General features: G+C 33.9%; 1 protein-coding gene and 1 non-coding gene across 2 annotated transcripts; one reads left to right on the top strand and one right to left on the bottom strand.

The window, feature by feature from the left end:
* Positions 1 to 239: 239 nt before the first annotated feature.
* LOC123891124 (probable beta-D-xylosidase 2) lies at positions 240 to 6,779 on the bottom strand. Its single transcript, XM_045940944.1, has 7 exons — positions 5,986 to 6,779; positions 4,366 to 4,644; positions 2,788 to 2,957; positions 2,577 to 2,674; positions 1,931 to 2,281; positions 1,319 to 1,732; positions 240 to 1,189 (listed from the first exon to the last, which is right to left on the bottom strand). Exons 1-7 carry the CDS (start codon positions 6,385 to 6,387, stop codon positions 585 to 587), a joined length of 2,319 nt encoding a protein of 772 aa, XP_045796900.1. The 5' UTR covers positions 6,388 to 6,779; the 3' UTR covers positions 240 to 584.
* A 4,166-nt stretch (positions 6,780 to 10,945) lies between these two features.
* On the top strand, positions 10,946 to 11,018 carry TRNAA-AGC. The gene has a single exon. It is a non-coding gene; the product is annotated as a tRNA-Ala (tRNA).
* The last annotated feature ends 5,595 nt before the right edge of the window (positions 11,019 to 16,613 follow it).

Raw genomic sequence — 16,613 nt, 5'->3', positions numbered from 1 at the left:
TTATTTTTAAAGTTCTCCGGTATGGAACACCGACACACCGTCCACCTTGAATGGATATCATGGTGCACGAGCCTGCATTCTTTGTTTTTGGTGTCAACTTAGTTTGGATCATTAGTTTAAAGTTTAAACAAGTGGGATTATTTGTTATAAAATGAAGTCATGGGATAAAATTAAAACTAAAAATTAAGGATTAAAATAAAAACTTATTTAAGCAACAAAAACTTTGGAATACAAGATAATGAGCCCAATTATTACCATCTTATAAAAATGATAGAATGGAGGACTTGCAACTTACAATTACAATGTCAACCCTATCATAGTATTCAATATTGATAATCCAAAAAAAAGAAAGAAAAAACAAATGAGAGAGCAATACATTTCCTTAATTTCCTCTCTCCCAAAAATTACAAACAATCTTATCAAATTATTTGACATTAATAGATGAATCAACCTAACATGTCTTCTCTTCAAGACTTGCACCAATATATACTATACCAACAAATTTTTCTTTGAAATTGCACAAAAGCTATGAATCAACTTTAGTGAAATTAGGAAAACTTAGATAAGCCTAAATTAATTTTTTTTCAAGACTTGATAATCCCAAGTGTTTCTGCTTGAAGTGAAACAGAATGTTTAACATCACCAATATGAAGACTATGTACCCCCATTGGAATTCTCCTAATCCCAGACCTATCAACAACACTAAGCAATTTGCAAACATGAATATTAACTTTCACCCTTTGCTTACTTTTGGCAGGAACATGAACTTTTTCAAAAGTCACAAGCTGTTTTTGTGGTACCCAATTGGCACCACCATTAGGTGGTGCAGCGAACACTAACAATGTGTGAGTACCATCTCTAGAACCAACATTTTTAACATCAACATGAAGAGTTATAGAAAGTTTGCCACATCTTGCATGTGTCACTCTAATTGCTTTGTTTGAAATGTTTGTGTTATTACCGTGTCGGTGACCGTGTACCGGAACTGAGACTAATGTAGGTGCACTAGCTAATGTGTGAACAAAATGTGTGTATGTTAATCCATGTCCAAATGGATATACAACCGGTCCCTTGTAGAATCTATATGTTCTTCCTGGGTACCCTACTGTGCTTGGTCTCATTGCCATATTTGTCATGGCCAAGTTTTTTAGGTACTCTTGTGGGTACCATGTCACAGGTAGCTTGCCTCCTGATAGAAAAAATTGAGATAAATTTCTAGTCATTGGCCATATAAATTTTTACGCACACATCCAATCAAATTATGCATCATAAAAGTTAAGAAATTAAATCAATTTCACTTGAGAAATTTTTGACAAACCTGGATTAGCGGTTCCAAATAAAATATCAGCAATGGCGGCACCACCAGCTTGGCCAGGATAACCGGCCCACAAGATGCCAGCAATACGAGGATCATTCTTTGCGAAAGTAATGTCGACAGGCCCACCAGACATCAAGACCAAAATAGTTGGTCCTTTTGATGCTGCTGCAACCTTTGAAACAAGATCTTGTTGATGTCCAGGCAAAAGCAAGCCAGTCCTATCAACAGTTTCAGCTTCAATAGACTGATCTAAGCCTATCACTAGAACAGTTGCATCTGCTTGACGAGCTGCATCTAAGGCAGGCCCAAATTGTTTATCATCGCTACAAGCTACATTTGCACAACCCAGTTGATGAATTGTCCTAGCATATCTTCCTATTCCTTGTAAGGGACTAGTATATCCACATGCAATACCTATCAAACATGTATTATTATAGAGAATAATTAATAAAAAGTAAAAAGATAAAGCATGTAATCGATTTGAACAACTAGCGACTGACGCAAGTGATTGGTACACAATGTGTGTGAATGTTGTAAACTCTGAAGTACGAATTCTATTTCTGCTACTAATAAACTCGATTTGAACTTGGGCCTGAAAGAATATAGGCTTACCGGCATAGTTTCCGATCATGGTAACCGTGACATTGGAATTGGGCCCAATGACAGCCACGGTTCGGTGTCGTTGTGGGGAGAGAGGCAAAGTAGGACCATTGTTTTTTAGGAGCACTATTCCTTGTCTAGCTGCATCAAGTGCAAGCTCTTGGTGAGCTGGTTTACATACATCTTTTGGGCCTAACCTGCCATAAGCTTGAGCTGATGGCTCTCCATCAAACATCCCTAATCTCATTTGCACAGTAAGTGTATTCACCAAGGCACCATTCACATTTGTTTCTTTTAACAAACCCTTTTTCACAGCATCCTGTGTGTGCAAGCCTAGGAATGGCCCACAATCTAAATCCAGACCTGTAACATCATTTAAAAAAAAATAGAACAAAAAATTAAATGAATAGTCAAGATTATGGCACATGAGGAACATGAGAGAAAGTACCGGAGAGAAATACTCGTCATAATCTTCCAATTTATACAAATTTATAGTAAAAAAAATAAATTCAGTAAACTTATACTGTAAATTTGGCACCAAACAATCAATATGATTTATGTAATACAGAAAAGTTTAGCGGCGCAGGCGGCGCAGCTTGTTGTCCGTCTACCTTTGGGTAATTACCTTATATTTAGAGTAAGACAGTAAGTTACTGACCTGCTTTGATGGCATCAGCAGCAGCTTCTTCTGGCGTTGATGTATAATGTTGGCTATTGTAAAACACTCCAACAGAGTCACAATCAGATACAATGTACCTACATTAATTAACCCCATCAAAGCAAAAAATTAAATTATTTTTGCTTGAGAATGAAATAAGGCAATTATATTGTCCAATGTTGAAATAATATTTGTATAATTTTGAGCATACCCATCAAGACCCCATTGTCCACGAACTGTTTTCTTTAGGAGGTTGGGGTCAGCACAAGTAGGGACACCATTAACTTGATTGTAAGAACACATGACACTAGCTACTTTTCCTTCCTTCACACACATTCTAAATGGCACATCGAATGTGTCCTCTATGTCTTGCTTACTCACCTGCGCATTAAGCTTTTTTAGTTAGATTATACTTTTCCACATGTTCAAAAGGGATGTCCAAAATTGTCAAGAACTGGCATCCATTATTCCATATATGGCATAATATGATAAATCCTCATGAAGATGTTGCAACAAAATAACTCATGTTAGTAAAGCCTTTTTAATTCAGTAGTTAATAACCCAGTCGCCCACTCACAACATAGTTCAGTTGGTAGGGCATTGCATGTAATATGGAAATACCGTGGTTGGTTTGTATATTCAGACGTTAAAATTCCCACATGTGTAGGACATGCACATTTGAGTAACCTCATAATTTTTCTTACCAAACTATCCTCAACTTGATGGGAGTACAATAATTTAGTCTTATGAATTCATTACACTGCCCTGTGCATATCAAGTTTCATTTAAGCTCTTTCTTTTAAGAAGTGATTTTTGTAGAATCAAATTAGACAACTTTCGTAACAAACTTTTTAAGTGATTAACACAGTTTAAATAAATGGTAAATTAATCAATTGATGTATCAGTGTCAAACTTATCGACCACTGACAAAAACTTCATTAACCTATAGAATTTTGACGTAGTTAACCACAACTCTTCGGTGTTTAACTATTCGTAAATTTGAACACCTAAAAATTATGGTTAATTATGTACGGATTTAATTTTAACTCATAATTCGTATAAATCATCAATTAACATTTAAAAGTACTAAAACACTTTTTTGAATTGAATTAAGTTAACCATTTAGATTAATGTCCCAAAAGTTAACTTTTGTTGTTGAATTAACACAACTGTTTTTTGGTACAGATGATAACTTTGATTAAGCTCCAAGCAAAAGCAGGAAAGGAAAAACAATATTACCTCATCACAGTCCACTCAGCTGAGTCATATCTAGTTTTTCCTTATCCTCTATATATTTAATTGAGTATCCATTATCCAAAAACAAACAGATAAGATAAAGGATACAAAGAACCAGGACCCACAAATACTACAAATCAACTTGACCTATGCCAAAAAAAGTACTATAAGCTCAAACATTTTTCAATTCAGGAGATTCTCATTTTTGCTATAATAACAATTGAATTCAATTTCAAATGTTCAGTAAATGACCGATACAGTCCTATAATCAAAGTCACGTGCATTAGCTTAAGATAATTAGGAGGTGCCTCAGCACTAGTCTATTAAAATAACATTATGGAAAGATTTTATATTACTAATCAACATTCAGTCTAAGAACCGACTAATTTGAAGATATTAATTTCATTGTACATTTATCGAGAGAAGCTCATTTAAAGTCTGAGTTTTGTTCCGTCCCAATGGACCAACCCAACGGAAAATATCGTAAAATTACATCAAGAGGATTCATTTTTCAACCACTATTGACCAAAAATTAAAATTGAACAGAACGCACCTGTGCATTAAAGTGAAAGCGATCAACACCATTCCAATTATCAATATCATAAGCTGTGAAGTGTTTACAACAAGCAGCCACTTTCAACCGGTTACCGTCTGTTCCCTGTAACCCTTTAACATAGCTTGCAGCATAACTACCGGCTAATACAGGATCTTCACCGGGTGTTTCCTGTCCACGACCCCACCTAGGGTCTCTAAAAATATTCACATTTGGACTCCAATAAGTTAATCCAGCTGCTCCTCCATTGTACATTGCCCTTGCTTCATCCGAGACAACCTGTGCAATGCATTACCAAACCACATTGTTTTTTCTTAAAATCCAAATATTTTGCAAACTCCGTAAATGTTTTTTTTACTTGTTACTGGCAAGATGTGCAAGTTACTTAGGAAAGTGTGGGACAATGAAGGGTCCTACATAAAGTGATGGGCAAGTTGAGAGTTGAACCAATAAGTGAGTAGAACAAAATCTTAAGAAAGATGGGTGAAAGATCCTAACTCATCATGATTGGGTTCATAACACTAGTTGTTGTACCTGATTAATTTGTCATAAAGCAAAGGATAAATAAAAGCCATCCTAGTGTATGTGGATATGATTTTATATATCTTTAGTTTTTAGTCACTTTTACATGTTCTTTCCCCCCTTAAGAATTATTTTATAGAGTCATCTTAATATTTATATCGATTTGTAAGATGAAAATCGCGTCTACATAAAAATATATGTTTGTTGTTTAGACCATCTCATATCTGATGTCAGACTCCTAATAACTTGTTTGAATTAGGATTTTATAAAGTTAGAATTACACATAACAACTAATAATCCTAATTCATTCAATTTGAATAAGATTCTTCCCACCCTAAGCCCATGATCAAAATAATTAGCCAAATATATAGTTAAATAAATGGTGTTCTTGCCCGTGCAAAATGTAAGATGATCCATTAGTGCAAGCACAAGTGTGCACACGCCTTAACTATTATTGCTAGCAAGTAGTAGCAAACAACTGCTTAATGACAAGACAATGTGTATCTGTATTTCAAATGTAACACTTGAATTACACTTTATTACTTAGGGGTCAAATATATGAAACTTTGTGATACCTAATTAGTATGTTTGGTATTGTATTATGGTGGATATATCTGAATCACACTAGATACATAGTGTAGTGTAGCTTCTGTAAAATCACGGTAAGTCATCGTGATTCTGATGCATCACCGTGATACCAAACATAAGATAAGTGAATAACATTTTTGTCTATGGTAATACAGATGACTTACTCTGCCCATGTGGAAAAACAGAATTAAAGCACCATACTATCTTATGTATCAACTGGACAGAATATCAGTAAAAACAAAAAGAAAAAACAGATCTTGACAAAAAAAAAAAAAAGCAAAGCAAAAGGCAAGTTCGACTTTAATATTGTGGAGAAAAAGGATTATACACATTTTAATATATTGTTAGTCTTAATTTCCTTTTGAACTGTAGATTTAATTAACATAATCACACTTTATAAATACTGATCTTCTAAGGTACTTTGATTAAATTCATAATCACTCTAATTCTTTTAATTAAGAAATGTACTTGTATGTACAAGTTAGTTGTATAATTAAATTTAAATCTCACCCGTCCAATAGCCTCCCACAAAGAAGCATTAAAAGAAGCAGCGGTGGTGATAACTTGAGGAAAACTAGTAGCACCAGGAAACACACCACCAAATCTAGTTCCAGGACCAACATTTGAAACACCATGAAGTGCCTCCGACCACCACTCATAACCCTTTATTCCGACTCTCGGAACCGCCGCAGCATTATTCACTAGCAAATTAACTTTTTCTTGTAAAGTTAATCTTCCAATAAGATCCTTCACTCTCTCTTGAATAGCCAGTTTCACATTGCAAAATGGTAAGTTCTTTGTTGTGATATCTTTTGCGTCGCACGCGAATGTGTCACGTGCGTCACAAGTGCGGTGGAGGAGGAGGATGAAGAAGAGGGTAGTGAGATGTGAGAGTGAGAATGTGGAAGACATTTTGGTGAAAGAAAAAGAAAAATGAATGTAACTGACTTGAGAAGTGGAGGAATGGAGGGAACATTATTTATATAGAAAATTAGAATTTTAAAGAAAAATAAAAAATAGAATTAGAATTAGAATAGGTGTGGTGTGAGTGAGGTGATAAATAGTAAGCCACTTTCATCATTGAGTTTTTCTTTATTATTATTGCTTTATCTTAACTGTTTTATTATGACATTGTACTAGCAACTTGCTTGGCTGCAGGTGAGATTTAAATAAAGTTGGTGAATAAAAATAGTAAAAAATAGATCACTCAGTTAATGCACATAAATTAACGAATTAACAACCAAATAAATATGCGGTGGATATTGTATTATATATGCAGGATCGAGGTTCGAATTCCGATTATCTCATTTATCCATTTTAAGGATGGAATTTATAACCATTAGACTACTTAGAAAAAGAAAAAAAATTAAGTGAGATTAGTTTGTAGCTATGTACCACTTATGCCTATCATCATAGATGTGTAGTGTCCGACACGTGTTAGTGTCTACACTAACACATGTAATTATATTTAATTATTTAATTTATTTTCAAATTATTATATGCGTATCGACGTGTCAATATTTTGTCCATATTTATTATTTATTTAATTTTTATTCATGTATAATTATTTTATATTTATTAATATAATGTTATCTCAAGACCAAAAGTTCGACTGGAAAAATAAGTTTGCCTATTTCTCGAGAGGTCACTTGGTTGAAGATTTATTCTTCAACCTCGAGGTACTCAATTTGAGACCCGGCACCGAGAGAAAAAAAATGCTACTAGTAGTTTGTTTAACTGATTATCTCAAATGTAAATAATCCGGCACATTAGATGTATATATGGAAAGAGTGTAAGCCATTAGATTTGTTTTAGTAGTGAAGAATTTGGGTAGTGTACTAAAGGTCTGGATTCGATACTCAACTCGTAAAAAAGAAAATGTATGAAAAGAGTGTGAGTGAAGTCTGTTTTAAGTTGCTCTGCTTTGTGGTTTGTATCAAATGCAAACATTCTATACCACAACTTGTGCACCACTTCCTTATTTTCAATTTTGTATTTCCTAGTAAAATTATTTTGCTTATTAAAAAGAGTGGTTGTTAAGCTAGGTCTAGAAACAAAGATTCAGTTGCTTGATAACAAGTTTTCAACCTTAAGCTGTTAGTGGGGAACTTCCATAAAATGGATTGAGTATAACACACGTTACTCACAAGAGTTACCTAAAAAAACAGAGAAACTAAAAATTGATTAAATGTCACAAGTCAAGTGCAATGATAATTATAGTTAGTTAGTTTTACATTGATTAAAAATGGAGTAAATGGAAATTTAGTATGTAAATCCTAAACTACCCATATATTTACTATTTCGCCAAGAAAGCATTAATTGAATTGGTTGAGTATTAGAATTTAGAGATGCCCTATCTAATCTAATCTAATTTTAGATATCTACAGAAGTGCTTGTTGGTTGAGAGTAGCTTCACTTAGAAGTGAGGTTTCAAGGTTCAAATATTCAAACCATGAACTAGACTAGATATATCTCACATCAGGTTGGTTAATACTTTCTTGCTACTTTAATAAAACTGGAATATAGGCATTAACACTAATCAATTTTATTTTATATTCCTTCTTCCTTTTATAAATTAAAATACTAAAGTTTGTTTGTTAAAATTAAGTTATAAGTTAGCTTATAACTTACTTCCTCGGTAATATTTTATAAGTAAAATTATATTTTCTAGGTTTATTGTATATTTAATATATCTGGACTAGATACATTAAATATACAATGAATCTAAAAAATATGTTTTTGCTTTTAAAGTATTACAGATAGAGTATAAGTTAGTTGATAGTTGAAAAGCTACTTCATAGTTAATGTTTGATAGCGTTGAAAGTTTATAGATGAAAAACTAATTAATTCTAAAACGTATCCTATTGTATCTCTCTAGTTTAAAAAATTAATATTTTCTATGGCGATGAGTTTGAGAAATCAAATGATTAATATCACATATTATTGAAAAAAATTATACTCTCCTAGATGAATTATTTAGTACTTCCTCCGGTTCTTAATATAAGAAAAAATTTATTTTTTAGATATATTGAAACATTGATGTATCTAGACTATATCATAGACTAGATACATTAATATTTCAATGTAGTATCTAAAAAGTGAAATTTTTTTTTATATTAAAAATTAGAGGGAGTAAAAAATAGTGAGTTTCTCCGTTAGGAATGGCTATCACCTTTCGGTGGCAACCGTGGCATGGCAACGAAAAAGAATCTCCTTTGGATGGGTAAAGTCCAATTATTTTTGGGTCAATTAACATGTTTCAATACTATCATTAGTTGACCGAACCCTTAAGATTGTTGATTATCAGTCATCATTTTTATTGTTTTCTATTTGTCCAATTGGATAGTGCTATCTAAGTTCCCAATAAATGAAATGAATTGTACTACTATTATTTTAGCAACAATTAACAAACATTATGGTCTGCACGAGTTGTGATCATGGCCATGGCCGGATATACTAGATGATAAAGGGAAGAAATTAAGTTAAAGTACTTATGAAAATCCACTTGTGTGTGAGTGTGTGGTCAGCTTCTGACAAAACAACATTAATGAAAGAAATGCTTTGTTACGTTTTCTTGGGAAAGCGCCCATAATGTCTTGCAGTTTGCACAAGTTTTGTCTGCTTTCTTTGCCCACTTGAGGAATTTTGTTATGGAAGCACTAGAATCTCTATTTTTTGTTATGAAAGAAGGTTTCACTTTTCAAATTACTACTAGTACTAATAGTATGTACAACTTATGGTGTCTCTCTTCTAGATTAGGCTTTCAGCCCAGCAACCGGGGAAATCCTCCTTACCGACTGTTGAACACGGCTCAAAGAATTTAGTCATATTGTAACGGTCGATATTGGAATGATTGACAATTATTTGTCAATCATGACTCCTCGGCCGTTTTTCGATAACTATTAATGACGTTCATACATTCATCAATAATTTTGACCTAGTATTGGGTACTATATGTACTCCTCTAATGGAAAAGAGTCGGATACATTATTCTCTACTCTTAAAACATTTCATCCACACTCATCTTGCATCTGAACATAAAATGCATTGTTTTCAAGGATGTAATCTAAAGACAATACCATTATAGCAACTTCCCTTCACACATGTAATTTTATTCATTAACACCAAATTTTTGCTTCACGTTAACATTTCAATTGAAATAATTCAATAATTTAATTGAATGAATGTCGGGCTATCTTACTTTTTTATTTTAACGTTGTCTTTTGGCCTATGATTGACCAATCCTGATATACTAAAATGAAAGAAACTTCATAAGCCATCATCAGATGATGGGATAACATGTGGCTTGGCAAAGTTCGATCGGAAGCATGTATGCTCCACAATATTCCTTTTGCAATACTTGTCCATAAAAATGTATAATAAAATATATCTTTGATATTACGGTGAATTTATCGAAGGACAAAACTTATATGCATTTTTTTTAGGTGCAGTTTTTCTTGTTCCTCTCATAAAAAGGTAGTTTTTTATATTTTTTTTTTAATTTAAAAAATAAAAGAAAACTATTTTTATATAAAGATAACCATCTCCATGTATCTAGTACAGTAAGAACTGTGTATATGAAACTATACATAAGTTTGGTCCTTTATCGAATATACGGTGAATCACTAAAATCTTGTAAAAAAAATGTGACTTTTACAGAATTATGATAAAATACTGTGATTCCGATAAATCTGCCATAATACCAAACATTTATGGAGTAGCACGTGATATTATGGAGTAACACATGATATGTAAGCATTTTCTATTCTTTACACATGATATGGACTAGGGAAAACTTGTACCTAATTGTATAATGATGGAAAATTAATTTGTGTAAAAATGAAGCAAACTAACCTAATATTGGTTTGTGTTTGTAGGAATTGTCCACACAATATTTTTCATCTTTTGAGTTGTCCTCCTTAATTTGTCCATAATTTAAAGGTTAACCAAGAATAGGTGGTGCCCTCGAATTACAAAGTACCAACAACTTTGGGAGGTAATGTTTTTTTACTTGTAAGTAAACAAATTATGGGAGCTATGCTTTTCATACTTGTAAGTAAACAAATTACTATCATAATAAGAGATATTATCTGGAATTGAATCACCTCCGGTGGGGCAGCATTGTTGTTGTTATTTTGAGTGTGAGGAGATAAATAAAAAAAAAAAAAAAATCAAGAGAAGAAAATGATGAGAGAGGTAAACATAAAAGTGCACAGAAGAAGATGCAGGAGAGAGAAAGAGTTGCATATGATTCACATCCATATTATCTTCTAGCATATTGATTTTGGAAAGGAGAGTGAAGGAGATGATCCAATCACTTGTCTTTTCTGGTACAAATAATCTCTTAGCTTATAGATATAATTCAGATTAAGTTGATTAAATATAAGTGATTTGTTTAATATATCTTTTATATAATTGTTAACGCATTTTCTATTCTTTAAAATAGCTAATAATTTAAAACAAAAAGCATGGGGATGTAGCTCAGATGGTAGAGCGCTCGCTTAGCATGCGAGAGGTACGGGGATCGATACCCCGCATCTCCACTTTTTTGTACTAAAACAATAGTTTTGGGTTCCAATTTTTTTTTCAAATCATTTTAAAAACAAAAGAAATCGGATTTTATCTACCACATTTCTATTTATAATATGAGTTTTATTTTTCTCATAGAAAACAAAATAATTTTTTAAAAATAACAAGAATAATAATTTATATAAAAAATATATTCCATATAAATACAATATTGTGACATAAGCTGACACATCGTATTTTTCATTTATTTAATAGTCTTGTGTACTCGTACCCAACATCTTTTCAAGGTTTCACCAAATAATTATTAAAAAAAAATGGTTTCACCAAATAAAAAATATCTTCGGACAAAATTTTGTTTAAAAAGAGATTTTTGTTTTCCATGACATATTTTTTTAAAGAAAGGTAACTCGTTTTAGGCCTCGTCTATTAAATAAGCAATTACAAATTTTAAAAATGATAAGTGGAATGTTTTTTTAAGAAATAAGTGTGGAGAAGAAAATGATAGCTGTAGAAAAATAAGAAGATAAATTTTTATATTGACAAAAAAATAAATTTTAGAAAATATCATAATTAGCTTATTCACATAAACTTTTTTTTTTGACATAAACTAAAAATAAGTCAAATCTAAACAAGAAACCATAATTTGACTTTCACCGTATTCTATAAAACTATTTTTTTTTTATAAAATAACATATTTCTTTAAAATAAAATAAAAAAGGCTTAAATGCAGTTTTATCCCCCCTAATTATAATTTTTTTTGGATTTTGCCCCCCCAAAATTCTGCACAAAATCTGCTTTCGAGTCTCAACTTCAAAGCTTTGCATATAACTCAATTAGGATCAATAATTCACCAAAATGACCGTAACCGAGTTAGCTTTCCACAGAATCAAACCCCACTAAATTTGGAGTTACAGAGAGAGATTAATTACCGTTTTAGTGAAGTTCTGTCAAATTACTAATTCTGCAGAAATATACTTCTGACCTTCAAATTCAACATCGTCTACCGAACGCATCAGAACTCCAAATTCGATGAAATTGAAATGCCAACAAGGGTAATTTCGTTAGCTTTCAGACATGTAAATACTATTAAAAAATGAGCTACTGGTGAGAGACATGATGAAAAGACTAGTAGTAGTTCCATACGATAATTAATTTGGACAGACCTACACCCAAATGGTAATTAATCTCTATCTGTAACTCCAAATTTATTGGAGTTTGATTATGTGGAAAACTAACTCGATTGCGGTCATTTCGGTACCAGTTTGGTGAATTATTGATCCAAATTGAGTTCTGTGCGAAGCTTTGAACTTGAGGCTCAGAAGTAAATTTTGTGCATAATTCTTTGGTGGGGGGGGTGGGGGGCAAAATCCAAAAAATTATAAAATAGGTGTCTAAAATTCCGATTTATTTAAAATAGAGGGGTAAAACTGCATTTAAGCCAATAAAAAAAGTAATGTTTTGTGAAATAAGGAAGTAAAAAAAATAAAAACCAAAAAGTTAAACTTTTAAAAAAGATTTTACCCACTTCAATTTATGTAGGGAGTGAGAGAATTAGACGAGGTTGTGAAAAATAACTATTATTTTGAGATGTTTTCTTTTCCCACCCCCCGTGAATCTTTTATCCCCCTTGAATTTCCAATTTTGCCCTTGAAAAAACTTCGGTTCATAGAAACCGAAGTTTTTTTTGCCTTGAAACCAAATTTCAGTTTCTAAAAAACGAAATTTACTCTGAATTTGCACTAGTAAAAATTCAGTTTCTGCGAATCGAATTTTTCTGCAAGGGCAAAATTGGAATATTAGGGGTATAAAAGATTCATGGGAGGTGTGAAGAGAAAACATCTTATTTTGAGGCACAACAATTTCTCATTCAATGAAAAACTATGTGGGCTCTAAAATAGTATGATATATCATATATGGGTCGCTCGTTGAAGTGGGGAAATTTTTACTTCATATCCCCCTTTTATACATGTACCCCACCCCACAAACACTTGATATTCAATGAGTAGAGATCCTGAAAAAAATGTAAAACTTTCAAATTACCAGAAGTTTATATATATATATAATACAAAAAAAAAATATATATATCCATATGAACATTCATACCGAAATTTTTTTTTTCCTTAAAGATTTGATACAAAAATTTGACTTCTAATGAAAAAAGGAGAGTACAGTAAAATTTATTTCTAATGATGAATTTTGTCTCTTACTATTCTTGATAATAATTTTTTTGAATTATAGTCACACAAAATTCTACAATATAAGTCCATTTTTATTTGTGATGAATGTTGATGATAAATTTCGCAAGTGCACGAAAATCACGTAGTAATAAAAATATCGATCCACAGGGATTGTGTGATCAAACTAATCGAATGGTGTTCATAGACATTATACAGAAAATACACATAAATTGGGGGTATGTTGAGTAATGAATTGCTAGAAAATATGCTTGATATAATGGAAAAGCGAGGTAGAATCATCGGAATCGCCTAGTCTATAGTTCAACCACATGCAATCTACTATATCATAGGAATCTACTCAAGTGTTAACAACTAGATCGACAAAATAGTGAATCGCAATCTCTTGTCAAAACCCACTCTATTCGTTGTCGATACTCCCCCGATCTCTCGGGCGGAAGCTACCTACAACGAATGATCTTAACGCGCGTCAATCGTTCGCTACACTCTATGCCTCAATCTCTCGACCGGAGACACTCGAGCGCTCAATACAATTCAGTTCAGACATTAAATCAATACTCTCGCACGTGACTTAACTCAAAATCATTACAACACTAATGAAGGATTGTAAAGCATTAAACATTGAATTGTATCAAATTAATCACTTATGAAATGAGTAGATTCTTACACATATAACAGATTACATATGATCTCCCTACATTCTAGACTATCCTAGATCCTACCTCAAAGGAGTTTAGCTCCTCATCGATCTTCGTTCGCTTCCTCGCTTCATCGCCACGGCTTGTGAATCCATGATCTGATGCGCTTGGAGCTCTCCACTGGAGTGTGAATCACGATCTTCAAGTTCCAAGTCCAGAATGTAGTCCAATGTTGCAGAATTTTCCAACCCGAAAACAGAATTATGCAGAAAATATATATACAGAACGCAACCACGCCGCGCGCCAGATCCACCACGCCGCGCGTGGCTGCAATTCCATCAACTGCGCCGCGCGTGGTAACAGAATCACGCGGCGCGTGATCAAGTCAGAGGCAATCTTCATCTTCAATCAAGACTTCACGCCGCGCGTGGTCCAAAGCTACGCCGCGCGTGGCAAGGTCAGAGAGCAATCCAGTTCCTGCACAAAGGTTCACGCCGCGCGTGGTCAGTTATCACGCCGCGCGTGATCAGAGTGAAAATCCTTGCTCCCTGTGAGCTCCATCACGCGGCGCGTGATGGGCTACGCCCCCAGCGTAGTGAAAAGCACTCATTTCCTGCAGTTTTTCCTGTTTTCTTGCAAATCAAGTAATCAAGCTAATGGTTAGATTTCTCTCATATTTATTGCTAAAAACCTACTAAAATGTATCTAATGTTGCTAAAATAGGCATGGATTAGAGAGTGTGACGATTTGTCATCACAACCCCAAACTTAAACCTTTCCTTGTCCTCAAGGAAACAACTTTTACCTCAAGCTTTTGTGTCAAGACCTTGGCATTTTCCTTAAATTCACCCGAATCATACATACGTGAGACTCACCTGATGATCAATGATCCACCTGCAAACAATGCTCAATTGCACAACTGTTCCCGCAAGACATTTTTAAGTAGTTCACACTTTTTGACCAAAGCTCTATGATTTCATCACACTACTCACATGCACTCTTCAGTTTTTGGTACTTCACTCAAATCAACACATCAATGCAAGTCAACAATAATTTTGCAAGTAATCTAAGAATTCCTTCGGTTCACTTTGTGCACACACATTAGAGGACTTTTAGGGTTATAACGTGGCTTGGCTAGGGTGGATGGTGACATTTTGGGATAAGTAGTAGAAAAACTTGGAGTTAGATCCCCCTATTAGTCAAAAAAAACATTTTCATAAACCAAACCCCTTTTTCCTTTGAACTATAGTGGACTAGAGAACTTTTTCAATCATCAAACAAGTTTTGCAATTCTTTTGAATTCAAGGTTATCACTTCTTTTCTATTTTTTTTTTTCACATACATCTCTTTTTTTCATTTTTTTTTTTTCTGCCTTGCAATTTTTGAAATTTTCTCAATTTTTCAAATCAAAACTTTTTGTGAGTTCTCTAGTACCCTCACCCCAAACTTTTTTTGTTGCTAATTCCAAAGAGCAACCCCAAACTTAGTGGTGAGCAATGCGCATCAACCACTAATTAGGTGCCTAACCTCCAAGAAAGTCATTCCTTTTTTCATCAAAAATTTCTTAAGGTTTTGTAAAAATAACATTTTCTTTTTCAGCTCAAATTGGTTAAGCAAAGGATAATTACAAGTAAGGGTGGATAGAAAGGCTCAAAGGTACCAAGGAACATGCCTCGTGTGTGCTACAAAAGTACCAATCAAATAAAAAGATGACAAGCAAAATCGAGAGACAATACATGAGTGGATATCACACATAGAAGAAAAAGGAGTGTTTGGCTCAATACCTCTCGGTTGGGTCGAATCAAAGAACCGGTCAAAAAGTGTGCGTTCCCTTCCTTTGCCTCTTGATCACATGAGTGCAACAAGCTATTGCACTGCAAGTTTCACATATCACACACGGAGAAAATCAAGTAATTGATACTCAAGTGACTAGAAAGAACATGCCAAAATATTGAAACAAACTCTAGAGGTAAAAATCATTCCACAATTAAACAAAGGAGATTCAAATTCAAGTACAAAATAAAACATCCAGCCAATATCCAAGCAACATCAAATATTATTACAAACCAAACAATTAAAAGACAATTAAGTAAAGATAGAGATAGAGTAGTAGTGGCATAGTAGCAGCAGCAGCAGCAGTAGCCCTTATGCAAAACATGCACGATCTATAATTGAAGAACAGGGAGGTTAATAGTAGTCACGTGCATCTGAGGCCTACAACAAAACACCAGACTGTATATCTTACCACCTGCGAAAACCCTCATGAGATTGAGTTAATGCAATGAAGGTTGAATTAATGAAATAAAAGTTACTGAATTCACTTGCACTGATTTTAGGCTTCACATCGCACTTAAGAATTCAAGTGAAATTGATAGATCTGAAGCCTAAAACCAAGCAGATGAATCTGAACTTTGACGAATGGTGAGTCTTTAGCTAGAATCTTGAGAGTTTAAATAGTCAGAACAAGGTCACCTGATGACGCCGCGCGTGGCTTACTCCACGCCGCGCGTGATTTAATTCAAAATTTCTCTCTGACCCCAAAATCCAACGGTCATGTTGACCAAATTCAAACGGTCAAGTTGACTTTATCACGCCGCGCGTAGCTCTCCTTACGCGGCGCGTGATAACTTTAGCAAATCCACCTTCCTCTCTGCCTTGGTCACGCGGCGCGTGAAAGGTACCATGCCGCGCGTGATCACTAGTCAGAGAGCTCACTTATCCACTTCCAGCATCACGCCGCGCGTAGGAAGCCTTCACGCCGCGCGTGATCTCTACTC

The sequence above is a fragment of the Trifolium pratense genome, linkage group LG6, assembly GCF_020283565.1.
Source record: "Trifolium pratense cultivar HEN17-A07 linkage group LG6, ARS_RC_1.1, whole genome shotgun sequence".
NCBI lineage: Eukaryota > Viridiplantae > Streptophyta > Magnoliopsida > Fabales > Fabaceae > Trifolium > Trifolium pratense.
The sequence above is the reverse complement of the archived record's forward strand: the minus strand, read 5'-3'. Positions and strand labels throughout refer to the sequence as shown.

Coding starts and splice junctions, on each gene's coding strand:
- LOC123891124 (XM_045940944.1), bottom strand. CDS start 6,387: ATGTCTTCCACATTCTCACTCTCACATCTCACTACCCTCTTCTTCATC. Junction 1,733..1,930: donor CATGATCGGAAACTATGCCG/GTAAGCCTATAT, acceptor CATGTTTGATAG/GTATTGCATGTGGATATACT. Junction 1,190..1,318: donor ATTTGGAACCGCTAATCCAG/GTTTGTCAAAAA, acceptor TTTTTCTATCAG/GAGGCAAGCTACCTGTGACA.